Here is a 26,729-nt window from a genome sequence, read left to right on the forward strand (position 1 = left end):
TCAGCTCTGCTGAGACTTGATCCCTGTGCTGAATTAAAAAATAAAAAAGTGCCTGGGGTTTACACTCCTGGCCTACTTTACCATTTTAAAGAAGCTCCTTTAAAAGGCTTTCTTTTTCCCTGAACTTATCCATGTGAGTCATACCCTTCAGCACAAGGATTTATCTAATTGCTCTACTCTAGACTGTTTGCAGTACTGTGGTGTCTGAACTACACTTCATGAACAGTAAATGTGACTACATCTTGATTACTGTCACTGTACTCGGTGTAACTGAGAGACTTGAATTCAGCAAGGGTTTAAAACCAAAACCAAAACAAATGACTCTCAATAAAAACATGGCAGACTGTCAAGTGCCTAGAAGCTATAGGGGTCACTGTTGAAACCATGTTCAGATCAACACAACCCAATCCTGGTAGTGCTAGTCCAAAATGTGAACCAGCCTATGAGAGAAGCCCAGAGAAGCCAGTGATGTTATGCAGGTTAGAACGAGCGATGGCTCGGCAGCAGGACCTTTGTGCTGAGAGGAGGCTGTTATTTATGGACCAGATTTAACTCACCTGTTATATCTCCTTCTCTACATTTGTAATTAGGAAACACTGTACCCAGATAGTATGAAAAGAGAATTGCTTAATGGTGTTTGTTTGTCAGGAAAAGATTCAAGAAAGATTTTGCATTGCATTGCAAAATATGAAATAAAGATGGCCAATGGGTGGCAGTGTATCTGTAGACAGAGGAGGCACACACAGATAACTTCTAACTCAAAGGTGAGGACCAGTGTCAGCCTGGCAGTGGCTCCTCTGTGTTGTCAGTCACAAGCTCACGAATGTCTGTGTTTGGCGCCTGCTTGTCTGTGTCACACTGACTATGCTGATTTGCCTCCTACACCCACATGGCTTTAAAGTGGGGCTGTGCTGGTTGGCTGATCTCCTACTCCAGAATTGATGGTTAGATCACACCCACATTGATGCCATACAGTTCCTAAAATACATGAAACATACACCATTTTATTTGAAAACAATACTTTTAAGGCAAGTCAGGGGAAACAGAATATTGATGTTTAATTTACAAATGTAAACATTGATTCCTATACCCACAAAACGTATTCTAGTGCACATCAGGTTATATTTTTAAAAATCAAGCCTAGATAAGAGGCTACATTTTAAGTAACACAACATTAGGAAGAAAAATAAAACAGTTGTATATTTAAAGCATCTTTCAAAAGCTTGATTTTATGTGGGATAAATGTGGGACAGTGAGATTTTTTTTGTGATTTTGAGAAATTCACAGCAGTCGTGTGTTCACCTCTGCTTGTAAGGACCATCTCTTAGAATGTGCATACATTCTTGTCATAAAGAATAATCTCTGTTTTTGGGATCTGAGAGACATGCCTTGTTCACAGTGAAAATGTGAAAGGTTTGAGATGGAAAATGATCCCAGCATGCCTGGCAATGTAAGGGCAGACTTGTTACTTAGATATTTAAATTTGCAGCTATTGGACAGACTACTTATATTTTTAAAGCAATAATGGGTAGGGTTAATTTACCACTTTACTTTTGCTCCACAGACTCAAATACGAAAGGCTAGCAAACAAGACCCTAGAGTAGTCCAATACACATTAAAACATTGCATAATTCCTGTTCTCCAAAGTAGTAGGTAGTACATTTCAGCAAAGTCACATTCCAGACGGGTGCAAATTAGAAACAAATCCCATTGCTGTGCCCCATTTTGTGAATGTATTCAACCCCCACAACCTCCTCCTGTCTTCAGATCTTCTATCTTAAGAAAACCTTGGGGCATTCGCTGGCAAACTGGCCCAAGAACAGTTTAAAACAGATGGGATTTATTTAATCTCCCTAATTTTTTGTTGTTTGCAGGTTCTGCCCAGCATGGATTAAAGCTCACCACTGCCCCCTGTAGGACATGTTGAGTAACATGCTGTCCTCTGGTCCTTTTATCTTAAAGGCATGTTGTGGTATGTCAGGCAAATCCTCACAGTAACAGATGGGTCCGCCTTCTTGGTTTACTTTCTGATCCTGGCAGTTCTTGAAGTTTGTTCACAGGCTGTTGGGCTGACAGCAAGAGAAACATTAAAAGCGCTGCTCAACAGGGAGCGGGAGCAGTTAAGTCTGCTTCAAAACCATAGGCTCTGTGAAAGTGACGTGCACTGAGGCGTATTAGAGATGTGTGCATGTTTTCTGTACAGACTGGGCTATTGGTGTTTCTTTCAATTGCTGTTTTTCAGTGTGTTTGTAAACTGACAAACGTGCTTGTTCCCCCCCCCCTTTAGTATTCCTAGCAATCTGAGCAAATTGGATGCTTTTACTTCTTGTGTTAACATAGTTTTTTCCAGTTTGGATACAAGTCCTCTTTGAAAACAAGCTAACCCAACAGGATATGAACTCTAAAAGCATCCCATACATATTTGACATATTCTCTCCACATTTCTGTAGTGTTGTCGTGGCCTCCATGGGTGTTTTTGAATTTATTTTGAATCCTTCAGCAGTATCAGGGGTCTTGGATCTCTTTCTTTGTGCCACTAGATATCTGCCTACTATTTGACATATCTGCAGAAGCCAGTGAACAAAACCCTGCTATGCTCATTTGTACACCTGCAAAATTAGCACAGCTAGCAGTAATTCACTTTTGATTGCAAATTAATTGAATTGAAACCAATATAACTTTTCAAAATTGTATTCTGAATGTATGTAAACACAAAGTCCAAATTTAAAGCTTATATTTCACTCAATAGTTCTTAAATTCTAGGCTTTGACTTCAATCATAATATTTAGTATGCATTTCTACATGCATCCCAACCTAATATCATAACTTAGTGTATTGGGTTATCATGTATGTATTTCACTCATAAAATGTGCGTTTCTCCTTGTGTGTTTGACTGTATATTTCTGACCTGTTCTGTTTTCCCTGTGTACTAGCTGTCTTGGAGATGAAGGTCCCTGAAGTTCCAGTGGTGGCTTTGTTTGGAAAGGACGCAATCCTAAATTGCTCTTTTTCAACGGGCATGACCTTTAACCTCTCAGACCTGAGCGTGTTTTGGCAGCTGACTGACACCAAAAAGATAGTCCACAGCTTTTCAGCAGGGCAAGACCATCTTAGAGACCAGGGTGACACGTACATCAACCGCACCAGCCTGTTTCACAAGGAACTGGCTTCTGGGAATGCTTCTTTGCTACTCCGTGGGGTCAAGATTGCAGATGAAGGCAGCTTCACCTGCTTTGTCCGAATCAAGGAATACCGCAGCGAAGCATTGCAGCTGCAGGTAGCAGGTAAGGTGGATAAATGGAAGCTTTGTTACTCTTTACACAACTGTTTATTAAAGCAGGTGCGGATGCAACTAGAAACACAAAGGGAATGCAAGATTTTATGGAGATCAGCTGAAAAACCCTAATGTATACAGACTTATTTAAACCTGCTATCATGTCAAAGCATCACATGGAGAACAAAGGGGTTATTACCTCAACGCGCCTTTTCCTCCAAAATAAATACATTTCTAAAAGGAGAGAACTTTTACATACATTATCTTTGATCTGTAAAGCATTCCTTTGTTAGGTGAAAAAGCGAGCTGTGACCCATCTTTGTGTAAAAATATATCTGAGTCTCAGGCAACTTCAGAGGGACTTATGTATTTTTATAAAGAGGGTGAGAACATCATGGGATAATTGAAAGGGAAAGGAATTTTGGCAAATCCATATCCAGATAGTGAAACAAGAGGTAGATGTTAAGTTTATCAATACACTGCCAAAGGGTCAAGGCTTACACTGGATATATCAATGTGATATTAATTAAACTAATTGGGACATCTCATTACAATCAGCTGTGGTACTACAGCCACATAAATAAGCTTATTTTGCAAAGTGCTTTAGGCTAATTCGACAAACATACATGCTTGACTATCTACTTGTACACGGTCCCCTTATCAATTGAAAACAACTGTGAGAAAATATACTTTGATGTTTGTTTTGTTTTTAAACAATTAAGCAAGAAATCCTTAATTATGGCCTGGTCCAGTCTTTCCTTCAGGGAAGGGTCCCATGAGTGAGATGCGAACATATTCTCCTAGCTGTGTTATTCACACTAGGCACCCATGGAAGAAGTTGAGTTCCTTTCTATCACACTCAGACAGCTGCTGTTTTTGGTACGTTGACAAGATTGACTTGGTATTCCTGAAGTGATGCCTAGATTCACAAGGCTTCATTTCTAGTCTAAAAAACAATCTGTTGCCATTGTTTCGTCAAGTTGCTATTCCCTTTGGAAAATAGAAGACTGCAAGAACACGTTACTATCTATCGTACTTCAAACACAACAACTGCCTGGAAGTGACAAGGTGTTCCCGGCATGAACCCTATAGAACAACTCCATTGGCAACAGCATCTACTTAAGTGGCAACTGCTATCTTACTACTGTGCCCCCCACTCGAAACAAATACCTACACAACATTGGCAAAACCAGCTCTGGGCTATTTGTTTTATGTTATGTTTGTGTTTCAATGCATTAAATTCAGTAAATCACACTAAATACACCCCAATGACTGACCTGTTTATTGATAGATGTCACAAATGTCAATGTACATAAACTAATCTCTCTAAGCAGGAAAAGTCCATCAAATGTGTGTGTATCTGCTAGCAATTTCATCATGTTTATCAGATTTGTATCTGGTTTAGTATCTATACTAAATGGGTTCCCACCTACCAGCTTCCAATCATACCTTGTGTAATATGGAAAACCTGCTGTTTTAAAAAAAAAATTGTACACTGTGTGAAGCACTGCCCCTATCACTCAGTTTATTCTAATTTGAATAGTAACATTTTACATAGGAGCATATGTATGTTTTTAGGTGTTTTTTTCACACTTTTGGTAATCACTTCAGTTACCCCTCATTACTCCCCAAATTAGGCAGTTTAATGAAAAATGTTTTTGTTTGTTAAAATTAAACCTCTACAAGGCATAATGTTTCCTAATTATTTAGAGAGAGCTTAGTATTTTTTTTTCCCTCATTTAATCATTTCAGGTTTTAACTGATATTTCGTTTCATCTCACCCCAACATATGGAATTGCTGAGCAAAACCTGGCCTTAAATACATTGTTTGCTTTTCACATGAATGTTTAAACCATGTGTTTCGACAAGCTCCTGACAAATGAATATCAATTAATTATCACATTTTCCAGTATTCATAGGCTAATTTCATTGTCAGCTCTGTTTGGTATTACACTGTTTGGCAATTATTATAATATTTTTTTTACTGCAGCTGCTAATATATAGACCTATATATTTGTATTCTTTTTAAAAGGAAATGTACATGTCAGTCAAATGTATATCCCAGTGCGTTATAACTGATTAGTATCCTATCTGTTTAATAGAGGCAACATTTCTACCTATGTCTATGTTAACTGTATGAGCTCAGGATAGTCATGATTTGATCTCAGTCAAAATATTCTCCCTGAAACAAAGCAACACATCTGCCAAAACTTTAACAATTTAAGAACATTTTAAGGAAATAACAACAGTACATTATATTAATTATAACCTATTTTATCTGTAATCCAACCACTAGATACAAACTTAGGCCTATTTTAAATCTTTACGTTTGTCATTGTGTGACGGTTCTGCATTATATTATGTAGTTCGGCGCCAGGTAGGGTTAAGCCTACAACAATTTATTATACATACTTAGAATAAATCAAGTTGTAGTGCTTTTTAGATTATAACTTTAAATAATCATTTGCGCCCTGCATAAGTTGCTCCTCATTAAGTTTAATGTGATCTACATTTTCTCTTCCAAAGGGCAGATTGAAAAGAAATAGAGATTCTGACAAACCGACATCTAGTTTATAGGAGATTCTTTCACTACTGAAGTCTGACTCAGCAGGACCTTTGCTTGAAGCTCTCTGCGGGATAGTGGGTAAAAGAGACCGGCTTTCTGTGACACCTTCTTCTTTGCTCTTCAGCCTCTTACTCAAAGCCCCACTTGGCCCTGAAACCAGAGTCCAACCTGAGAGCTGGGGATGTGGTGGCTCTGAACTGCCACTCCTATGGTGGCTATCCCATGGCCAACATCCTCTGGCAAGACGGAAGTGGAAGAAACTTAACAGACAACGTTACCACATCACAGGTGGCCAATGAACAAGGGCTGTTTAGTGTGCTGAGTGTCCTCACCGTGATGGTGGAGCCCAACAGCAACTACAGCTGCCTGGTCTGGAACGAAGTGTTGGACGAGGTGACCCATTCCTCCGTCACGATTACAGGTCAGTCCCTCCTGGTCCTACTCTACCAAGAAATGTTTCTCGTACAGTCCAGTCCATGCTGGGAAAAGTCAGTATTTACATCTGAGTTTGTGTGGTAGCTTAAGACTAAGCTACAGGTAAACTCATCCTGATAAGAAATAAAACAGATGATTCTATCTTGAGATTCTGTGCAGGTCACTTCCGGTTGGTCTACAAACATTAGTAAGTATCTTTTGAATATGAAAGTCCTCTAAATCAATCCACTATATAGGGAATAATGTAGTGATTATAGCTTTATCAGAAATAGATTAGAAAACAGTCCTATCGCATGTGATTCAGATGTAACAGTGGTGAAAGTCAAATGGAAACATAGTGTTAAAATAGGCTTGCATGTCTTCTCTGGGCATATCATGGCTGAATTGTTTAAAGGAAATTGCTGTTGATTTCCTGTAAGAAATCTGTTCTATGCAAGCATTATTTTATTCCAGCATAGCTTAAACCATTGCCTAAAGCTATTCAATTTCAAATAATATCCTTCCTGAGTTTAAATAAAAATGTTAAAGGAATAATCCATTTCTCAGTCTAGTGATAAAAAAATATCTTTATAACCCAATACTTTTATATATCTACTCCTTAGTTATATTTATTACAGTGTATTTTCCGAAATATACCTGTAACCTTTGGGTCTGGTTTTCCTCATTGTGGATCCCCGAGCTGTAACTTAGAGAAGCTGTGATGGGCGCACTCCTGTGTGAAATAGGTAATAAATAAAAGTGGTGGTGTTACCTGCCCGAGTGTCAGAGCTGGACAGGGGGTTGTGGAGGTCAGCCCTTAGCACACAGGTTTCTCCCTGTTGTCTTGCTGCTCCAGTGCTCTGAGAAATGGGAGTGCTCTGTGTTTATGTACAGAAAGGCAGTCCTGACCAGACAGAGGCCTGAGCAGCAGTTCATTCCTGTGGCTTTCCACTCCCACTGTTAATTAATGGGCCACCAGAGCTTAGTGCAACCATGGCAACCACGAGCTTTAACGCGTGACAAAAGTATCCACTTTGGTCAACATGTTTGGTTTCCGGAGTTTTTTGTGTTGTTACTGAAGACCGATGGGGCGAGTGAAGCTATGAGCGATATAAAGGTTTAGTAATGTTTTCCAGTTTGCACAAAGGCTAAGCACAATGTTTTCACACAAAAGCCATTTTGAAACAATTTCTTGATGCTCTTTCTTTCTCTCCGGCTCACAGGGCTGCCGAAGCCCCCTGGCATCACTTTTCCACCGCTTATCTACCAGCCACAACAACTCATTCTCATGAAGAGTAGTCTAGTCTGAAATCACTTCCCTTTACCGCTAAACACAACCATTAGATTGGACAATCCAATCTCATAAACCAGTACCTATGCTTAAAGAATATTTGTTATCAATAACTGAGGTTAGTGGACTTAACCGTTGTCTCCCGGCTTTCCCACACTCTCACACGTCATTCGTCACCCACTACTATTCTGTAAATTGACCTTATTTTCATGATTGTATTTTATATTATTATATGAAGCAATTATTGAAAGCTTTGTGAAACATTCAGTCCTCAGTGCAATAGCAACATTAGAAAAAATCCTTGTTGGCTTTCCTGAAACGAAGGTGTTTCGCTAGATGTGGACTTATATCTTATTTAGTCGTCCAGCCAAAAATGACGTAGTAGTCACTGTAGCAAGAAGGTGATTAATACTCATTTAAACATTAACCACTTATTTTCTTTTCACCAATACACCAATTGTCTAATTGATCATCCAGTTACTACAAAGTACATGTTGGCACATAAAACAACACTTTACAGAGCTTTCACTTACCCCTTACAGCTGCATATAAATAGAGGTAATAGTTAATATTTTGAGTGAGGGTTTGGCCATGTGCGGTCCAGGTGTCTACACGGGGCAACTGGCACACATGGGAATCGACCGGCCCACCGAACTAAGAAATGCATTTGGCATTTGCCAGAATTGCCCGATGGCCACTCTGCCTTTGGCAGGAGGAATTAGTCTTGGGGGTTTTGATTTTAATTGCTTCCGATTTACTCTCCCACTCCAGCAGAGTCAATGACGGGTGTCCAGAGAGAATAACCCTTATGACGTGCTTAGCAAAAAAAAAAGTTTGCACAAATTTTCAAAGGCATAAAAATACTTTATTATTATACGGAGCACAGTTAAGACCATTGACTGTTGCTCTATTCTCTTGGGCATTTTAGTGTTTGAATGTTTTTCTCTTTTCAGAAAAATGGGGGCAAACACAAAGTCTGTTGATAGAGACAGGTGATCTGTTCAGTACAATGAAAACAGAAGAATGACAAAGGCTCAGTAGTTATCCCAGAGAAGCAGACTGTAAAGTAAACACAGACCATGTAGTCAAAAGGGAAAAAAGACTACAGAAAAAGGCAATTGTTTCCAGCCATAATCCCTGATCTTGAGTCACACAGGCTGGTTGAATTATTTTAATTTCTCTTTCCAAAAGAAGCTATATGGGGTGGCTCAACAGAGTGGGTTATATGGGTTATATAAGTAAATAAATGGTGTTACTTTGCTATATTGGATTGAATATAAATGTTGTTTGAAATGCTTTAAAAGCATTTTGTCCACAGCATATGCAAAACATTTGTTATTTGTTCTTTGACTTGCTCTAATCCAAACTTGCATTTCCTTATTTTTCTCCACTTTTACATACTTAAGAGTTGACATCTGAGTCACCTGAACACAGTCTACCCAACTTTATATATCCTGCTTTACAATCTCCAGTGTGCATCTTCAGTGTGCATCTCCGCTTTTTGAAAATACATTTTCCCATTATGCAGTTTATTATAGGATGTCCCTCAATTTATTTAAAATTGCTTTAACACAGTCCTGAATGTTGAGGTAAAATTAAGAACTAATGTGCACTCTTTAATGTTTATTGAAAAAAAATTACACGAATGGTTTATTATTAATAGTTAAATGAAGATCTATAATACAGTTATGCAGCATTGTAGCACATTATGTAGAAATGCAACTTCTACATAAACCTCTACTGTCACTGTAGGGAGCTTTGGACCTCTTACTGGCAGATGGATTATTTTAAATTTGTGTAAAAGGCTTTTCCATGTCAATAACCCCTCAGAAACTGTTTCATATTATTTTATTCCTTTCACAATTACATTTGATCTACAGAGGTCTCATTGAGACAAGGAGATGAAAATGCAGGTATAGTCTGACTTGGTCCTGTCTTGTTATCCCCAGTGCTATTGTTAAGCCATGCTAAACTTTTTTAAACTGTGTATTTTGCTTAACCTTGTGTGCTTAATTTAGGTACAATATAACATACAGTGGCTTAGCAGGCCTTCTGAGAGATTCTTTGGAAGCATATTTCAGTGCTTACTTCAGCCTTATACCTCCACCTGAATTAACTTAACTTGTGACAAGCTGCATGTCGGTTTTATGTTGTTGATTGCAAAGATGTCAAAATGGCAGCGTCGAGAAACAATCTAACACTATTTACTTGCAATCACAGGCAGAATGGACCTGAAATCCACAAAATGCCAGTAAGTGTACTCCCTGTGTTACTAAAATAATCTCAATTAGACTTTCAAAGCTTGTGATGTTTGCTGATTTGCTTCGCTTAATTGAAAATACAGATGTCTGTGGTGTGTCTTATTTGAGGCACGCTTGCAATCAAGGAAAAGTAGTTTTGTTCTTTCTAAATGGCACCTCATGTTAGTATGGAACAGGAAGCTTTGTTATCCATGCATTCTTGTCATCCTCATTTAAAAACATTGTCTCCGCTCTTTCCCTGCTCCACTTCACACTGAGAGAACATGTCATTGATCAGCCTGTGCGGGTTGGCAGGACTCTGCCACAGTGTTTTTGGCTTCAGACTGATAGAAACTAGATGGACTCAGTGTTGATGAAGACAGAACTGTGAATGTTTGTTGAGCTCATCTATTTTCCATTAGTTACCTGTGAAGACCGCTGGAGTGTTCAGTATCATGGGTGGTCAAATCTAGAACTCCTATACCAGTGACAGCAGAAAGTGTGCCTGTGAGAACAGATGCTTCTCCCAGTTTCACATTTAAAGCATCTCCATCTGCCTATAACTTACAGGAGCTGATTTTTCTATGTTTCTTTTTATATTCCACATCTTGTATTTTCAATGCATCTACATGGTATATAGTTATAGTATTGTTTCGGGAACATAATTATTGTAGTATTTTACAGTACTATAAGCTGTATCCTAGTATCTTAGAATTCTGACATGGTAATCATTAACGATTTGTGACTTAGTTTCTCATAATTCTGACATAGTTTCTCATAATTCTGACATAGTATCTTAGAATTCTGATGTAGTATCTCTCAATTATGACATAGTATTTCACAATTATGATGTTGTTTCTCAGAATTCCAACTTAGTATCTTAGAATTCTGACGTAGTATCTCGCAATTATGATGTAGTTTCTCAGAATTATGATGTAGTTTCTCAGAATTATGACAGGTATTATTACTATTTGTCATTTTGTGGCAGGAATGGGCTTCCATACCATTACTATGTCAGAATTCTGAGAGACTAAGTTGGAATTCTAAGATTCATCTAAAATCTTTATTTTTTATTTTTTTTTATGTGGCTGGAGTGGGCTTCCATAAGTATTCCAGCACAAAGCAATATAAAAAACAAAAAACAAAAACAAGACTGAATCTGAGCTGAAATTACAGCACAGAAATATGACAGTATGTAACAAGTTAAGATATCAAAATGCTAATACTGTTACATGATCATATTTGTGATGTCACATAAAGTGTGTCTCAACTTAAAATATGTATTAGGTTTCTATTTCTGGTCATTCAAGATTACCCACAATAAAGACCTCTTTATATATACTGTTACATCTTGTTTTATGTGTTTTTGATAGCTTTTTGTAGCTTGTTTTCAAATCTAATTTAAATGCAATTACCAATGTTACAGAAGCTGAAAATCTCAGTGTAAATGAAACTCCTCCAGCATCTTAATCAACAGCAGCTTATTCCCCTGGTGAACAATGTTTTAATTAGTGTCCATATAGAGGTTTAGGGCAAACAATTAATTAATTGGCTCTGTTTTGTATAACTATATCACAATGCCATCAAACAAAGTTAACAATATATCATAAATAAACAACCAAAAGAAAGAAAATAATAAAATAAAAATACAATTCCCAAAAAAGTTCCCAAAGTGCATTACATTCTCAACTGCGATACTGCAATGTATTGCCACTCTTGCAGACTTGACAGTATATATCATTGTGTTACATCAATAGATTACCTACACCCTACAGCATTTTCAGCCCTAAAAGCATCTGAACCCCAACCCTAGCCAACAATAAAAATCAAAGCTAGGCCCATAGAAATCTACACCCAATTCTGTAAACTCAGTAGAAATGCAATCCTAACTGACGTGGATGTCTAAGTTTATTAGGGACCTCAGCCCTTACCTTAGCCCAGACCAAAATGTAATAAAGAAATGTAATTTCCTCACCAGACTTAATTTAAGTGCAAAATGGAAATAATTTAACCACATAATTTCTAAGCACCACCTTCATGTATATTCCTATTTCAGATGTACCAATGCAAATTTTAACATCCAATCCTTCAGTCAATACAAGTATAACTATTAATTGATCTAATACCTCAATAATCATTATTCTGAACTGTTCTTTAAAAACATTCAAGAAAACACCTATTCTGTATACTGAATATATCTATATACCTGCTGTTCATGTACTGGTATATGTGTACAAATGTTGGTTTGTCTCCAAACGTGATTTGTAGAGTGGATATATGGAATAGATTTAATATTTTTCCAATAACATGAAATCAATTTTCTCTATTTCTGTCCCATTTATGCTTCATATGAATTTCTGTACTGCTTTGGAAATGTTTCTATTTCACTCTATTTGATATTACAGCTTTGAGAGTGATTTGTTCTGAGGGAGCTGTAATTTATTTGTTCTTTTTCTTGTCAACCTTCATCAATGCATAGCCTAATATTCAACCTTCAGAATACAAGTAAACTGGATTTTTTAGTATTCTTTGGTTTATAAAGTCAGTTTGTTACACTGGTAGTATGAAACTTTCTAACTCAAAACAGGCTGATCTCAATCAACTGCTTGGGAAGGCCTGCATCAACTTTTTGCATTGAACAAAAGAGTTGGAAGTAACTTGAGCATTCCCATCGTTCTTTGTTTTTGACTTGTTGATTCTTTAATGATCTCTTATCCAGCCTCGCTTGAGAAAAGCAGAACACCAGCCACCCTGATGATCTGTTCTGATCGGGCCTGCCGATACCCTACATTAAAACCCCTTTTTTGGATTATCCCTTAAACCAAAAATAAATAAACAACACAACCAAAACAAAATGTCTGACAGACTGTCTGTAGAATGATGAACTTATAAACCTAAACATCAAGGGATGGATAAATAGGGGCTCCTGTTACCATTTAATATTGTGAATGAGCAAATAAAGGCTCCTCTGAGAGGTCTGGTCACCGAGCAAGTTAAATATTTGTTTTCCCCTACCAGTCCACAAGCTTGGCAACCTTTAAATGATCTGGCTTCTCTCTGAGACTGTGCTGTAATAATTATGGCTGTCACAAAACAACAATAACCATAGTTGTGTCACAGCGTGATGAACGGGGGCATGTTCTGTGAGGTTACGTTTCTTAACGGTTTCCTATAACTGCAGTAAATCCTCAAATCCTAGGCACAAAAAGGGCTTTGTGCTAATAAACCTGATATTTATATGTAGCTGTTTTTACAAAACTCATGCTTTTAGTTCTTATTCTGCATGTAAGAGTTCTTTATTATATCATACTTAGGATGAGGAAGTCAACAGAAGAAAAAAATAGCTTCACACTTTTCTGTGAGTGTAAAGTAGTGCCTCATGGGGTAAATGTTCTTGAAAGGAGAAGGTCTTACTAGGGCATACAGAGATCCTTTGATAGTTGCAGTGTAAAAGTATAGAATATTTGTAACAGCTGTTGATAATAGTTGGTGTGAATATTTATCAAGCATTGTAGATTGTTCCTTCAGTGACATTTTATTTATGTATTCATTTTTCTATTATAATTGAAACCAAACTAAGCAAACAACCACAAATTAATGTTCCATAAAGGAGGTTTTCTACAGTTTTTTAATGTGCTTTTATGCTTGGCTTTTCAATGGTATACGTCAATGCAGCCAAAAGCCTTCCATACACAAAAGGGTATTGTCTTGCAACGTAATGTATTTTCAATTAGAAGGTGCATGGAGATTTGCTTCTTCCTGGGAAGAAAAGGTGCCACTTTCCTTTGATAGCTTAGTTGAAATGTAATTGATTGCAAAGTGTGAAATGAAACTTAAGTATGGATCTGCCCGATTTGTTTTTCCCTTAGGAGACAACTTAATGCAACCCAGGAGTTCACTTCAGAAAAGAGCTGTTTATATTCTGTCATTAGAACGCAGAGATGCCTAGGTTTGATTTATTAAATGTTCGGATTCATAATGTAAATGTTAATATAATGCACTGAATCCCATAATGCATTTGAAAAAGAGTGCGATTTGCTGGTTTAATACTACCAGTATATGTCACTCAGGCACACCCACTCCCTGCCTGCTTTAACTAGTTCAATGCAGCCATTCTGCCTCTTCTTGCTGTAGCCAGCCAGCCACCTTTGGGTAGTATTCTTGGTGCACCGTGCCATGGAACAAGCTTTTTGTCTTATGCATCCAGAACACTGTTTCAGGTGAACAGCAAAGAGGCAGAATGGCTGTGTGCTTTACTAGTTAAAGCAGGCAGAGGGAGGGTCAACACAAAGCAACCTAGTATAGGCAGCTTTGTTAGAATCTTGTTCTAATGAGTTCTGCATGGTAACCCACAAATATCCCATCCCCTTTTGGGTAGTATTGTCATCTTGAAAGAAAGCTTTCTTAACTGGGTTGGTTTCTGTACCCTCTGTGTATTTTAAATCAGACTTGAAAATCAAGATGTTGGTGCTGGAATAAACTCTTTATTCAATGTGCACAAGGGAAACCCTCACCAGACAACCTCAGTTACCTGGCAGTGGCTTAAATCATCATGGTTTTGAGATGTAATTTATACTTGAACAGCAACACTGCAGTAAATTTCCACCCCCACCAAGGATTCATCGTCATGAGACTTTTAATCAAGAAAACAAAGATAAACAATTCTGTATATGGTATATTCTTTCATAGCCTACACTGCTAGTCAGTGTCGACCTTGTGGGAAGAGGCAAAAAACATATTGTAGTTCAAAAACCGAGCAAAATATAATGCAGCAAAGTTTCACAAGGGATATTTAAAATTTGTATTTTTCCATGTACCCTCATCCTTATTATTTGACGAAGCAGATGTGAACAAGAGTAATTAGGAATATGACAAAACAAAAAAAAAAAGGCAAGAAACATAAATATGTACTGATATTTAAAAATCAATAGTATCTAGATTTGGTCTCTGAGCCCCTTGTTCCTTTAATTCCCTGAAATGTTAAAACTTGCATAGATATTCTGGAATTCTAATAACTCCTAATTCTAATCTAATCATATGCTTTTGCTTGTTTTAGATAATATCAGAATATTACAATAGCTTTATTTCTTTCATGAATTTGGATGCCTTTAATTTTCTGCAGTATTTGGAAATGAGTGAGAAATCTTTATTTTTAATCTAACTTAATGAAACACAATTTAATCAAACACATTGTCTTTGTGATATAAAGATGATGGGAAAGCTTTTGCTAATACAATAATAAAATAATAAAATAAAAATAAATCTACACAGCAAGATCGTATCATAAAAGTATATTAACTGTGCAAATGTCTGTGTCTGTGACACAGAGAGGGTGCTGGGCTGCCTCAGGTCGAATGAAGGTTTTATTGCAGTTGGGCCCTTTTATCTGTACTTGTCGCTATAATGTGTGACATTGTTAAGCTTATTACTGAGCTCTGAGTTTATGGAAACAAAATTGTCCAAAGGGAAATAAACTGTTGCTGCTATTCAATTATTTATTTCATCAACCACATTTAATTCCATCAGTCAGTCCCTCAAAGATATTTCCAAATGAAATGACTGCATTGTACTTCTCAATCACACATATACTCGCACTGTGATGTTACTAATATACATCTATTTGGTCGCTTCAAAAATCCCAGATTGATTTAGTTTCAGGAGTTTATTTAATTCACAGGAGAGTTGAATCGATAGCATAGCAGTGTAAATTGTGTTCCCATCACTGATGTCCTACAGAGGCGCAGGACAAACCTGCCTTGGGAGGTGAGAGGTATGCATGGCTGTTCCTAAAATTAAATAAAGTAGCTTTTCTTGTTATCTATTTTGATTGTGCTTTTCAGAAATAGTTGGTAGATTTCCTATGTGTTTATTTAATTGTATCATATATTCTATATATAAAGCTTATATAGTCCATATGTTAGGCTATTAATCCCATATATTATCTCAGGGCTTCACGTACAATACAAATTCCAGCAATGGATTTCATTACTTAATTGGCAGTTTATTTTCACTTGGACCTGATAATATGTTAGTATTTCTATATGGAGAAATCATAATACATATTTTGTAGGGGTGTAACGATTCTCCAAATCCTCGAATAGATTTGACTTTCAATTTTTAGGTCACGATTCGACTCTTTTCGTTTTTATATACATTTTTTTTTTTCCAGTGCTGACTGCACTGCTGTTAAGACTATTGGCGCTGTTTTGTAAATACAAAACACTTGCTTTTTATTAAAACAACTTTTATTTAAATACAATGTAAAAATAACAAAAATATAGAACAATTAAATAACACTCAAACTTGAACAACTCTCAAAAATAGATCACTTAAAACAATAACAATGTAACATATTTTTTGAATTGGTGGCAACTCTGTCCAGCACTTGTTGCCTATTTTAATATAACTATTTACACCTTGGCATATATTTGGAAATGCACTACACCCTACTCTTTCAATTTCTTCTTCAAAAAGATGAGAATGTCCACATTCTCTGGAGAGAGAGCTGACCTTTGAGCAGTCACAATGTCCCCAGCTGTTGTCAATGCAATTATTTCGGCATTGCTCAGGTCCGTTTCAATGTGTGCTTTTGTAGTACCATACAGCTCAGGCAACACGTTTGTACTAAAATACAGTCTGCTTGGGACTTGAAAGTGGGACTCTAGAACGCCCATTAATTGCTGAAATCCAGTGTTTTCTACCACCGAAAAAGATTGCCATAAACTTCGCTATTGCATTTATTTCTTTGGCACGAGTAGAGTTTATTGGTAGTTTGGCTCTACATGTAGCTGGGATAGTAGGTTGAGTGAGTATTTTCTTTCCACTTCATATCAATTTCTTTGTGATGCCTCCGCATATGACCTGCCATGTTTGATGTGTTACCGGTGGCGGAGTATGACATCCACTTGTAGCAAACACGGCAAACTAGTTTTCTTAGCAGCGACACAAACATTGTTCTCGTAACTCACCGGGAATGCAAAATGTTGCTATACTGCTGATTTCAAAGAAGCAGGGGGCATCTCAAGCTCAATAGTTTCACCTCCTGCTCCCGAAGCAGCCATCGTATTTTCTAGAAAAGCGAATGTGTGTGCCCACTGCGTCTGCACCTTATTTAATCGATAGGCAAAAACATGGGTGCGGGGGCAGTAGCAATTTAGCACGGATCTATTTTGTCAATGACTGCATACAAAAAGTAGCTTATTAAAAGTAACAACTCTTCCGAAGTTAAGTAAATAATAGGCCTGGAGGTATAGAGCGGTGAGTGCAGTATAGAGTTTTGTGAGTGCAGTTAGTTTAATGCCAACTCCTTTACATCAACCACACATGATCAGTTGCATGGATATGGTGGAGGTGGTAACAGCTGGCCACAATCAATGATGTATGGTCACTTAATCACAGAATCGCGAACTCCTTTTAAATTTTGCAGTTCAAAATCGAACCTAATAATTTTCGTTTTTCGAACTAGAATCGAAATCGTTACACCCCTAATATTTTGGTATATTCAGAGCCTAGATAGAAAAGACTTTGTCGAACAGACTATTAAACCATGCTGTGAATGCCGCTGATGCAGGAGGATCCTGAAATAAACAGCTTGACTTGGTTGTTGGATCAAAAAGCTATAAGTAACCAAACAAGGAACCTCCATATTACCTCCTTTAATTTGTCTGTGGTGAAGCAGGTGAAACTTGAAGAGGAGGATTTTATAATCAAACAAATAAGAAATCATTCTAGCTTTAGGGAGGTTCATGATGAAGTCCCAGATAAACTCATGTGTTTATACAATAAAGGAAAGACATACCCTTCGGTGTGCTGTGAGGCTTTCCAAGTTCAAACTTCCATCCGGATGCTAGAATATTCTACAGAATGGAGATTGCAGGTTTCCTCCGGGTTTGACGTGTGTTGATTTTAATTATTTCTACAGAAATTGAATTATTCTGCAACATGAAAGCAACCCTTATGGCTAACAGGGTAACGGTGGAACTGGGCAGTGCCTGTGGGAACTGGGTCTGCCCTGTGCTTGGCTATGCAGTTGTGTTGTGTCCCTAATGACTTCAAAGTCCGAAAATATGTGATTAGCCTGACAACAGAGGTCTCTGAGGACACTGGCATGTTTCTCTAGATGTTCAGTGCAGGGGAAAAATGTCTGTGCAGTTATAAATTAAATGTTTAAATGTGTGTGCATTATATATAATATATATGTGTGTGTGTGTGTGTGTGTGTGTGTATATATATAATGTGTGTGTGTGTGTGTGTGTGTGTGTGTATATATATATATATATATATATATATATATATATATATACATACATACATACATACATACATACAGTGAGGGAAAAAAGTATTTGATCCCCTGCTGATTTTGTACGTTTGCCCTCTGACAAAGAAATGATCAGTCTATAATTTTAATGGTAGGTGTATTTTAACAGTGAGAGACAGAATAACAACAAAAAAATCCAGAAAAACGCATTTCAAAAAAGTTATAAATTGATTTGCATGTTAATAAGGGAAATAAGTATTTTACCCCTTTGACTTAGTACTTGGTGGCAAAACCCTTGTTGGCAATCACAGAGGTCAGACGTTTCTTGTAGTTGGCCACCAGGTTTGCACACATCTCAGGAGGGATTTTGTCCCACTCCTCTTTGCAGATCCTCTCCAAGTCATTAAGGTTTCAAGGCTGACGTTTGGCAACTCGAACCTTCAGCTCCCTCCACAGATCTTCTATGGGATTAAGGTCTGGAGACTGGCTAGGCCACTCCAGGACCTTAATGTGCTTCTTCTTGAGCCACTCCTTTGTTGCCTTGGCTGTGTGTTTTGGGACATTGTCATGCTAGAATACCCATCCACGACCCATTTTCAATGCCCTGGCTGAGGGAAGGAGGTTCTCACCCAAGATTTGACGGTACATGGCCCCGTCCATCATCCCTTTGAGGTGCAGTTGTCCTGTCCCCTTAGCAGAAAAACACCCCAAAGCATAATGTTTCCACCTCCATGTTTGACGGTGGGGATGGTGTTCTTGGGGTCATTCCTCCTCCTCCAAACACGGCGAGTTGAGTTGATGCCAAAGAGCTCGAGTTTGGTCTCATCTGACAACAACACTTTCACCCAGTTCTCCTCTGAATCATTCAGATGTTCACTGGCAAACTTCAGATGGGCCTGTACATGTGCTTTCTTGAGCAGGGGGACCTTGCGGGCGCTGCAGGATTTCAGTTCTTCATGGCGTAGTGTGTTACCAATTGTTTTCTTGGTGACTATGGTCCCAGCTGCCTTATCATTAACAAGATCCTCCCATGTAGTTCTGGGCTGATTCCTCACCGTTCTCATGATCATTGAAACTCCACGAGGTGAGATCTTGCATGGAGCCCCAGACCGAGGGAGACTGACAGTTATTTTGTGTTTCTTCCATTTGCGAATAATCGCACCAACTGTTGTCACCTTCTCACCAAGCTGCTTGGCGATGGTCTTGTAGCCCATTCCAGCCTTGTGTAGGTCTACAATCTTGTCCCTGACATCCTTGGACAGCTCTTTGGTCTTGGCCATGGTGGAGAGTTTGGAATCTGATTGATTGATTGCTTCTGTGGACAGGTGTCTTTTATACAGGTAACGAGCTGAGATTAGGAGCACTCCCTTTAAGAGTGTGCTCCTAATCTCAGCTCGTTACCTGTATAAAAGACACCTGGGAGCCAGAAATCTTTCTGATTGATAGGGGATCAAATACTTATTTCCCTCATTAACATACAAATCAATGTATAACTTTTTTGAAATGTGTTTTTCTGGATTTTGTTGTTGTTATTCTGTCTCTCACTGTTAAAATACACCTACCATTAAAATTATAGACTGATCATTTCTTTGTCAGTAGGCAAACGTACAAAATCAGCAGGGGATCAAATACTTTTTTCCCTCACTGTATGTGTGTGTGTGTGTGATACCATGCACATAGACCTCTCTAAAATATATGGGAGGTGTACATTTGAACTCTGCAAGGTTTAGTCCTGTTTCTGCAGTTTTGAAAACTGGCATCTTGGTACCGTTCTGTACTGCATTTGTCTACGTCTTGTTTGTGGGGATTCACACTTGACTCTGGGCTACAACCCACCGACTGAAAGCTTTGCTTAATCAGTCTTTCAATCCCATGCATTGTGTGCCCAGTCAGCTTGGAAGATATTCCCATGGGTGTGCTGCTGTGGAATAACTCCAAAGGAGGTTGCTGTTCAGTTTATGATATTTGGTTTGGCCGTGACTCGTGACGTCGTAATGTTGAGAGGCACAACATGAATTTAATTGATTTATTCTTTCTATGAATTGGATTAGATAAAGTGAACTGCAGTTTAGGTTGGGGAATGTCATAAAACTGATTGCTATTCAATTTCGCCATTTTATGAATACCATATCCTGATTAAAAAAAACAAACTAAAAAAAAAACGAATTGCTTTAATATGAGCATCATTAAGATTGATCATAACAGCAATCTTAAGTATATTATTATTATTATAATTTGTCCAGAAAATAAATATGAATGATGCCTGACTTAATAATGAGTTTTGTAAAAACCAATAGGAGAACTCCTCTCCCCATTCCCTGTTCTAATTCGTTTAAACTGGGGGTCTCTTTCTGTAAGGATCACATTTCAATGCCTGAGAATATTTAAAGCCATAAGCAGGTCCATTTGGATCACCATAAATAGGGCCCCGTCATTTTTCTAATTTGAAGTCCCTTTATTCTTTAGCCGTCACCTCCAGCCCTATACAGAAGACAACTGGCTGAGCAAATTGTCAGGACTGCTGAAATCTTCATTCCAGGTCCAGTCAGTTTTAATGCTAATTCAAAAGAGAGGGGTTTTCAGCAACTTACTGATCCAAAATTTACAGATGGTAAAAACTAAATAAATCAATCACCTGCTCTGCTCAGACATCTTAATGCCTGTGTCTTCGAAATGGAAGGCAAAATGATTTTGTCAGCTAGGAAATGTCAAATGTGCCTTTAGTACAGGCTGATACAGAGTCTACTTTAGGTCTCCAGGGTTATTTCATGTCTGAAGAGAGACTGTACAGCACTGAAGCATCGTGTGGTATTAACAGTCTTCTCAACTAGCCTCACCAGGCCAATTAATGGGGTCATGGTTCCCCTTTAGGTATTTTTATATATAAGAAGTAGGAACTACATGAAAAGCATCGAAATACCCTAAGATCCTTTTGCTTTAAATAGTATACATGCTTAATTACATATCCTAGAAAGACCTTTTGCTTTGCTTTTTTTGGTTTTAGTTGTATTTTGGTGTGGTGCTAAAACCACTTGAACGCTGGGTAACCAAAACCTACTTCTGTGAAGTTTTTAAACTTAAAAAATGGTAGTAGATTGTAGTTTCCTGTAATTTCTACACAAGCAAAAGGCCATTCACAGAATGTGAACCTGACAGGAAGTTGAATATAATAAACAATGTACAGAATAATCTTAATATAATTCCATTATCCATGATTTTTCAGGGCTCTAGTTCGTGCTTTTGGAATCAGCGTTGGAGTAATATTGAATATAATGATCTCATCTATGGGATACAATGACCACAAAAAATCCTGTTACTTATTATTTTTGGTCTATTTCTTCTAACTTTAAACTCTGTTTTTTAACAGTGGTAAACTGGGAAAACCTACATGTTGAAGACATAGCTGCAGTGCATGAAAGTTTGCCAGTTAAATGGTTTTATGTACACATCTTGTTCAGAATAGATAGCAAATAGAAAATGGCAAAAAAATAAAAATAAACTCAAGATATTTTTGTGTTGCTTTTTGTAAGCAAGGCTATTTATAGAAAAACATCCCTATGTGCATTACATAAGTTAATTTATAAATACAGTGTGACTAATAAGAGGAGTCGGTAGAAAGCTGCCTGTACAGTTGAAGGGGTTTATCTAAAGGATAAAGTACAGTACTGACAAAACAATGATCCCTTGTGACTGAAAGAAGCTGGTAGTGCTGCTGTAGCAGATATCATTATTTCATATATGCACACTGTATTGTAACAATATCTGAAAATGCTCATGTACAGTGTAGGCTATACTAGGAACTACTGGTCTTATTTTCTTTGGTGTCAATCCAGGCACCCAGCGGTTGAAGGTTAGGAAATTAGTCTGCAGCTAAATTTGTTTTTCCAGCTTTATTTAAAATCAACAGGCAGTATGTATTGACTGTTTCATGGTCTCAGAAAGGACCAAGCTGCCTTATACATTGACAGTAAACTGAGCAAATTAATCAAGCCCTGGGATATTGTATAAGGACTCTCAACACTAGAAGGGCCAAGCGGGTCAATTTGACCGATTTTGGTTATTCAAATTTTAATTAATCTGTGTTCCTAAATACACTGCGCATACTCATTCGTGACTTTTCCTAAATATATGTATTAAACATGTCTACAGCGTTTTATCTGCATAAACGCAAAAATAAAAAAGTTATAAACACATTTACCTAGAATAGCCAAAATTTGGTTATTTTGACCGATCATTTAAATACATAATAAATCAAATATAACGCATAATCCTGCCTTCCCTTTACAATACAGTCAAGTGGTGATCTCTACCTGTCTACAGTCTTTCATGTGTTTGGAAAACACATGCATTGTACAGCATTACAGTGATTTTCTTACAACTGTAGTCAGATTGAGTGGATACAGTGATTACCTGCAAATAAACATGGATTGGAAACGGAGATTGAAGAGAGCTCGTTTTGGAAATGCCGTGTATATGAACATGACTGATTCAGGGGCATCAGTGACACTGGCAATGACAGATCATTCGTGGGTTTGTGCCAGTGCTGTGAAAACACTGCGAGTGAAACGCCAGTTCCAAATGGCACCGAGTGCTTTTACTTTACTGATCAATACGCGATTGCTACTGCACAGTACAGAGTGCAATAGCGCAGCACATCCACCAAAATAATGATTCATGGACATTGTCAGCGGAGGAGCATTTATTGCCATGCTATATATTCGTGGAGCAAAAGTGTTCATCTGGAGAGGCTGTCAAAATGCAGTGTGAGGTATGAGCTCATGTAGGGAAAGTGGAGAAACTGTCCTGTGTGGACTGTACGAGCTGTCAGGTATGCAGGCTAAATATATAGTAAATAGTTTATTGAAATTCAAAGCTACAGTGAATACAAGCACTGTATGTTGACAATTTTTACTTTAGTGTACAATTATGTTTTGAAAAATGCAATAGTTATTTATATAACTCCATTTGTGCTTTTTAAATGTTGGATTTCATGTTCATGAATAAAACTTCTGAGTTTTATATGATGGTTTGCATTTGATTATCATATCACAGCTGTTAAAGAGCTATCAGTTACAATGACTGATTTTGGCGCTTGTAGGTAGTTCAAAATGTCAGCGCTTCTAGTGTTAAACCTGTACAATGAGGGCACTATTGGTACAGTGAATGGACGTTTTCAGCCTAATATATGAATTAGAATGATTTACACTGTTTCAAAGAGACACATTTAGCAGTTGAGCAGCTGTGAACACAAGCTGGTTGGTGCTTACAGGTCAGTAGTGTGAGATGAGAGGGAACTGAATTAAAAATTCTTTCTATACAAGTTTGATCTAAAAATGAATTAATCGTTTTTTTCCATTGCATATTAAGAAAAAATCATCTTGTTAAGGCAGTTTTGTGTTTGTTTGATTCACTTCATGGTATCCACAGAAATATGTAATGGAAACTGCATGAGTGCATCGTATTGTAATATATGTGTGTGAAATGTTTAAAAAAAAATCCCACTTTGTATGTTATTACATTACTTGGTTGAAAAGCTCTCGACAATGTTGTTCAGAATCAGTGAGGTTTAATTATGCAATAACATTCAAATAATCCAATTTTCTTGCTCATTGGCTTATTAAACATATGATCACTTGATTTTAAAACTTGCCACGGTCCTCAAGTGAGGATAATAGTCTCCTTTCTAAGGAAAAAGACTTAAGTATGCTCGCATACTACCAAAGCAGTCAAAGATAGCATATCAATGAGGCAGTTCACTGTGGTTGCACAAAAACAATTCATTGAAAATCTCTGTGTGTAAAGATGCTGACATTACAAAAGTCTTGCTCGTCTATCTCTTTTTATTTTAATATCAATCCCAATACTAGTAAAAAACATAAAAATAACTATAAGATTAATGGAAGCACACGGTAACACGGAAAAGGTGAATTCTGAAACATAGTTCTGAAAGTAACATTACATTTTTGTTTAGAATATCATGTCTTTTTTGCTCTTTTTTTATTAATTTGCCTTTTTTATTACCTTTTATATTAGACATTTTCCTATCTTATTCTTGAACAATAGATGTATACAATTCAAGAAACCATGAACCTAAGATAGAGACAGGGTAAGATAACTTAATAACTAAGTGATCCAAGGATCCTATCCAGTCTATTTTTGAATGTTCCAAAATTGTTGCTTCAATCACATTGCTGGGGAGTTTGTTCCAGATTGTGACGACTCTGTGTGTGAAGAAGTGTCTCCTGTTTTCTGTCTTGAATGCATTTAAGCCTACTTTCCATTTGTGTCCCTGGGTCCATGTGTCCCCATTAATAATGTAAAGAATAAATAATAATGGTTTTGTTAAGTGGTGCTGTGTGAAAAAACAAACAAACAAGCAAACAGAAATCCCAGAGTAATTTTACAACTTTTTGTATGCTGTAAGGAAATGCATTTGTTTGGGAAAGCCTTAGAAAGGTGTCCTTTATAATTCTCATACATGAGTAAGAAAGACCACCAATTTGTTCCAATTATACATTCTAAGTGTGCATTATCATAAGCATAATGTTATCCAACACGTGGGAGTAGCACTCGAAGCCAGCTATGGGGATTGAATGCTGATTCCCCATGCTGTCACAGTGCCATGATCAGAAGTCTTGGCGGAAGTCAAATTTATTAACCTTTCATAATTTTAAATGCTGATATGAGCTGGATTACGTCACTGACACTGACCTCAGGCTCTCTGACACATTCCTGATTCAAGGCCCTGTCCTGCTTTACTAATGGTTAGTGTTTGAATGAATTCTACGCTGCTGCCCCTGTCATAATCGTATGGCCATATGGATTCCTTCATGTAAGCAGTGGAGTAAGACCTATGGAGAAAGCAAAGGAGAACCATTATTTGACCATTTTGTGATCGCTTACTGCTCTCCGTTTTGATTTTTGCCTGTGTTGTCTGAGTGTCCAAATATGTAGAATGATATAAGAATAGTTAGGGTTTAGTCATCAGAATAGCTATTAGAATACCTTCCATAAAGTCTTCTATGTACTGTTTTGCTATTTTTTCTGGAGCGACTTGTGTGAATCAGGATCATAGAATGAAAGTCATGAAGGCTTTTCACAGCCTTTGTTTAGGTGAGCTGACTCAGACGTGTATCTACAGTATTTTTATGTATCTTTTATTAATGTGGTGTCTACGTGCAAGTGTTTAAATGGTAGAAACTCTTAACCGCATTTAATTCTGTTTAAACCCAACAAAGAATTGAAACCTTTGCGCTGGAGGAAAATCAAAGAAAATCTTGAGTATTAACTTCAAACAACATCTACCTTATGGCAAAAAGCAAATAAATAATTAATGTAACACTCCTGTAAGCCTGTGGTATCCAATGGGAACGCACGGAGACATTTAGAGTACAATTGCTTTATAGTGCTTTGGTTAAATTAGGATGATCTCCTGGCTCAGGGTGCTTCACGCTGTCTTAGCACATTGACTCTCTTATTAAAATCTATTTTTACCTTAATGGCGCACTGAGGTACTATACTAGTTTTCATTTCAGAAGTGTCTCTAGAGATCCTCTCGTAAAATAATAAGACTCAATTACAAATGTTCACAGATTACACACCTAGGACATATTAGTCTCAGCATAGCGTCCTCTATCAATCACTTAAAAGAGATCTTTATTATCTGCTCTGTGCATAATTATGCAAGACAAAATTGTTTTGAGCAAACTCCTGATTGGTATAGAACAGTTTAAAAAGACTTCTAAAAGACTTGTATGAAAGGTGCAACAATTTCCTTTCATGCATTTCGATAAATCAGTTGCCTAATTGCTTTTGATCAGTCTAGTGCACGTTCTTTATGCACATATCTTGTCTGCAAATCCCATCATCATTTCCATGTTCCTGACTTTTCAAGCAACTCGAGTCAATTCAATTTGAGTTTCTATTGCTGTTTTAATATCATCCCTTCTGCTTTATATTATTATTATTATTTTTATTTCTTGGCAGACACCCTTATCCAGGGTGACTTACAACATAAGTGCAAAACAAAGTGCAAAAATAGTTAAGTACAAGGCATCAATCATTACAAATTCAAGTTAACTATAGTAATACAAAATACAATGTACAAATTCCAATTTACAATTTACACAAGTACAGTAAGTGAGGTCCTACATCCTGGACGGTAAAGCTAAGTGCTGTCAAGATGTAGGGTCACAGACAAGGGCTACGGGAAAGGGAGCAAGGAGGAAAACAATCAAAAGCACAAGGGGCATAATAAAACTGTGAAGTGCTATCTAGCAGGGATAGAGGACTAATATTACAAGTACTGTCAGAAAAGATGAGTCTTGAGTAAGCGCCGGAATGAGGTCAAGGACTCTGCCGCTTTGACTTTGGTGGGCAGGTCGTTCCACCATTGAGGGGCCAGGGATGAGAAGGAGTGGCTCTGGAGGAGGGAGAGTGGAGAGGAGGTAGAGTTAGTCTTCTGGCACTGGAGGAGCGCAGTGGAAGAAGTGTTGTCCTGTTCAGTTAATCTTTAAATCTCATGTCAATGGAGTCTTAGAAATGAAATGTAGATTTTGGACAATATAGGCTATTGGACTTTAATACTAGAAACCTCAAGCTTCAATACATAAGGCTTGCAGGGTCTTCTGGTTTTCTAATCCAGTTATTACCAGTCTCTTTTATTTATTGAAGAAGTTAGTATT

The 26,729-nt window shown here is 37.4% G+C and overlaps 1 protein-coding gene across 6 annotated transcripts in view; it reads left to right on the forward strand.

The window, feature by feature from the left end:
• cd276 (CD276 molecule) overlaps nt 1-26,729 on the forward strand; it is a 75,433-nt gene that overhangs the window by 14,440 nt on the left and 34,264 nt on the right. For 3 of the 6 annotated variants that reach the window (XM_066701662.1, XM_066701661.1, XM_066701660.1), the window contains exons 4-6: nt 1,875-1,972; nt 2,934-3,284; nt 5,965-6,261. In XM_066701662.1, the coding sequence (XP_066557759.1) occupies nt 1,921-1,972; nt 2,934-3,284; nt 5,965-6,261 (700 nt within the window). In that variant the 5' untranslated portion in view covers nt 1,875-1,920. The remainder of the gene's footprint in view (nt 1-1,874; nt 1,973-2,933; nt 3,285-5,964; nt 6,262-26,729) is intronic. The other 3 variants (XM_066701665.1, XM_066701664.1, XM_066701663.1) reach the window with 1 other exon arrangement.

The sequence above is a fragment of the Amia ocellicauda genome, chromosome 4, assembly GCF_036373705.1.
Source record: "Amia ocellicauda isolate fAmiCal2 chromosome 4, fAmiCal2.hap1, whole genome shotgun sequence".
Classification (NCBI taxonomy): domain Eukaryota; kingdom Metazoa; phylum Chordata; class Actinopteri; order Amiiformes; family Amiidae; genus Amia; species Amia ocellicauda.